Here is a 3,198-nt window from a genome sequence, read left to right as displayed (position 1 = left end):
CTGACCCTACCCAGCCCAGCAGTGATGCCCCTCCAGACTTCTCATCTGATAGAGCTCGTCCAGGCCATATCTCCCGTCCCTGAGTCACAGAGGAGAACACAAGGCCCAGAGAGGGGAAGTGACCTATCTGAGGTCACACAGCAAGTCTCGGCAGCAATGGGATCAGAGCCCAGGCCTCTGAACTTCCCATCATGGGCCCCTGGCACCTCAGGTGGCATGCCCTAGGCGTACCCACAGTCTTTGCCCTGTCCTTGGGCTACCCTGGCCCTCCGCAGGCCCTTACAGATAGCTGATGTGCAGGGGCCCTGACTTCTCTGCAGCTGAGGGTTCTTGGGGTAGGAACTGACGCTCCTTTCTGGTGGGGCCGCTGGGAGGCTGCTCCTGTCCGCTGGGACCCGGCTGCGTGATCCGGTTGACCCGGCCATTCATCTCCTTCGGCCCCTCATGCTTCCCTGCTCCCTTCTGCCCATCCTCCCCACCTCCATCCTCTTCCTCATCCTCCTCTTCCTCTCTCTTCTCTGGAGGCCCCAGGGGAGGCTCCTGGTTGCGCACACGGCGGGAGGGCCGCAGCAGGACCCTGCGGAAGCCCTGCTTGAAGCGGTAGGAGAGGAAGCCGTAAAGGATGGGGTTGGCACAGCTGTTGGCATAGGGCAGTGCCACCACCAGGAAGTAGAGGCCGAAGAAGGCGGGTTCCTCGGGCAGCGGGCACACGACATTGATGATGTTGAGCACATAAAAGGGCATCCAGCAGAGGACAAAGAGTGCCACCACGGCCACCACCATGCGCGTGACCCTGCGCTCAGAATGCCGCCGCCGCTGGCACGAGGGTGCCCACACCCGCCGCCCAGCTGAGCGCACCTTGACCACGATGAGCAGGTAGCAGAGGCAAATGACCAGCAGCGGCCCAAAGAAGCCCAGCACGGCCGTGTAGATGATGAAGCCAGCCCGCCAGGCCGCTGCCGGCTCGGGCCACTGCATGTGGCAGGTGCTCATGCCACGGGGCACGCCCGAGAAGACCACCACGGGCAGCACTACCACGGCTGAGGCCACCCAGACGGCCGCACTGACTGTGCGGGCCACGGGCGCCGTGCGCCAGCGGGCTGAGCGGGTGGGATGCGCTACCGCCAAGTAGCGGTCCACGCTCATGACGGTGAGACAGAAGATGCTGGTGAACTGGTTGATGCCGTCCACAGCCATGACCAGGCGGCACATGAGGCCCCCGAAGGGCCAGTAGGACAGGGCGTTCTGGGCGGCCAGGAAGGGCAGCCCCAGCATGAAAAGCTCATCAGCCAGCGCCAGGTTGAGGATGTAGATGTTGGTGACCGACGGGCTGGCCGTCTGTCGCAGGACCACGTAGATGACCAGTGAGTTGCCCAGCAGGCCCACCACGCACACCACCAAGTAGACCAGTGGGATCAGAATGCCGCTGACAGCCAGCCCTGCTGCACTCTGCGCTGCGGACGCGTTTCCAAGGATGGCGTCCAGGGGCCAAGCTGAAGAGGCGTTCCAGGGTTCCGAGGGCGTCGGCACCAGTGAAGGATAGCCAGGGGTGTCCATGGCCAAGAGAGGGTGGTCAGCAGTCAGCTACTGGCCTGGAGGAGGGAGGACACAGTTTGGTCATGGCAGGGCACGGCTTTCTCTCTTCAGCCCCTCCCCCATCACACTGAACTTGGAGACTTCCTGGGCACCTGGCCAGAGTTTGACGTGTCACGGCTCATTCACTCTGCACAGGCCAGCAAGGCAGGCGGGCAAGGTATCCCCACTTCTCACATGAGGAAACTGAGTCTCAAAGAGGTGAAGCGACCACTCTGTACCACATAGCGGGGTGTGGCATGGGACTCCGGCTTGCCTGGCCCCAAAGAGCAGAACCAGCACTGACCTGGACACCAGTGTCCCTTCACCTGTGCACAGGGCAAGTGCTCCACAAATGTTCAGTAAAGGGATCATTCGATAAGCTGATGACAACATAAGCCCTTTCCTCCATACCAGCATTTTCCAAACGTTTTTGACACCAGTGCGTTTTACATTGCAACCCGATGACGTCATATTGTTCCATAAAATAATATCTGCCCTTTCTACCTGTGATTAGCCTGCTGGCAGAGCCCCAAGTGGATCACCCACTGTGATAGACTGAATGTGTCCTCCCCCACGCCAAATTAATATGTTAAAATCCTAACCCCCAGGGCTTCCCTGGTGGCGCAGTGGTTGAGAGTCCACCTGCCAATGCAGAGCGGCTGGGCCCGTGAGCCATGGCCGCTGAGCCTGCGTGTCCGGAGCCTGTGCTCTGCAACGGGAGAGGCCACAATAGTGAGAGTCCCGCGTACTGCAAAAAAAAAACTAACCCCCAGTGTGATGGTATTAGATGGGAGGGCCTTTGGGGGGTGATTCGGTCGCGAGGGTAGAGCCCTCATGAATGGGATTAGTGCCCTTCTAAAGGAGACCCCAGAGAGCTCCCATGTCCCTTCTGCCATGCAAGGAAACAGCAAGAAAACAGCCACCTATGCACCAGGAAGCAGGTCCTCACCAGACACCGAATCTGCCGACACACTGATCTCGGACTTCCCAGCCTCCAGAACGGTGAGGAATGAATTTCTGTTGTTTATAAGCCACCCAGTCTATGGTATTCTGTTACGACAATCTGGACAGACTAAGACACCCCGCAAACAGGTCTCAGCTCTCACACTAGAAAAACACTGCTGCATATCACAGGTCCTTAACCTTGAACCCAAGTCTCTTGATGAACTTCAGAGGATCCATAAACCCCCCAAACTCTGGTGAAAGTTAATACATCCTTGTTTTTTCTGGGCAGAGCCCAGCGCTTTCATCAGATTCCTCAGATTCTGAATGGAGTTAAGAACCACAAGCTCAGAGGTGTCCCTTCCCCTGGAAATCAAAGCCCTTGAGGACTCTCTCAGCCCTGCTCATCCCACTGCACCCCGACAAAGGCCCTGCTGTGAACAGGGCTGTGAAGGATGATTGGCTGTGAACCTGGGGGGGTGGGCAGCTGGGGCCCCTTCTGCCCCAAAGGCTGACCCATGGTGGAGAAATTCACAACACCCTGGAGATAAGGACAAGAATAGCCAGCTCCCCCCTGCGCTGGTGGGGTGGGCTCCCCCGAGAAGAGGGCACTTCAAGTGGGTCTTGAAACGTGAGTAAGAGCTTGCCCAGCGGCACAGTGAGAACAAGTGTCCCCATTCA

The 3,198-nt window shown here is 58.7% G+C and overlaps 1 protein-coding gene across 1 annotated transcript; it reads right to left on the bottom strand.

Moving 5' to 3' along the window:
- Positions 1 to 279: 279 nt before the first annotated feature.
- Positions 280 to 1,557, bottom strand: SSTR3 (somatostatin receptor 3; the record flags this gene model as incomplete). Its single annotated transcript, XM_081249163.1, has 1 exon — positions 280 to 1,557. One exon carries the CDS (start codon positions 1,555 to 1,557, stop codon positions 280 to 282), a length of 1,278 nt encoding a protein of 425 aa, XP_081105289.1.
- Between the last annotated feature and the right edge of the window lie 1,641 nt (positions 1,558 to 3,198).

Source organism: Mesoplodon bidens (assembly GCF_964165515.1).
Source record: "Mesoplodon bidens genome assembly, chromosome: 11".
In the NCBI taxonomy this organism is placed as follows: domain Eukaryota; kingdom Metazoa; phylum Chordata; class Mammalia; order Artiodactyla; family Ziphiidae; genus Mesoplodon; species Mesoplodon bidens.
Note: the sequence above shows the minus strand (reverse complement) of the source record. Positions and strands in the feature narration are given on the sequence as shown.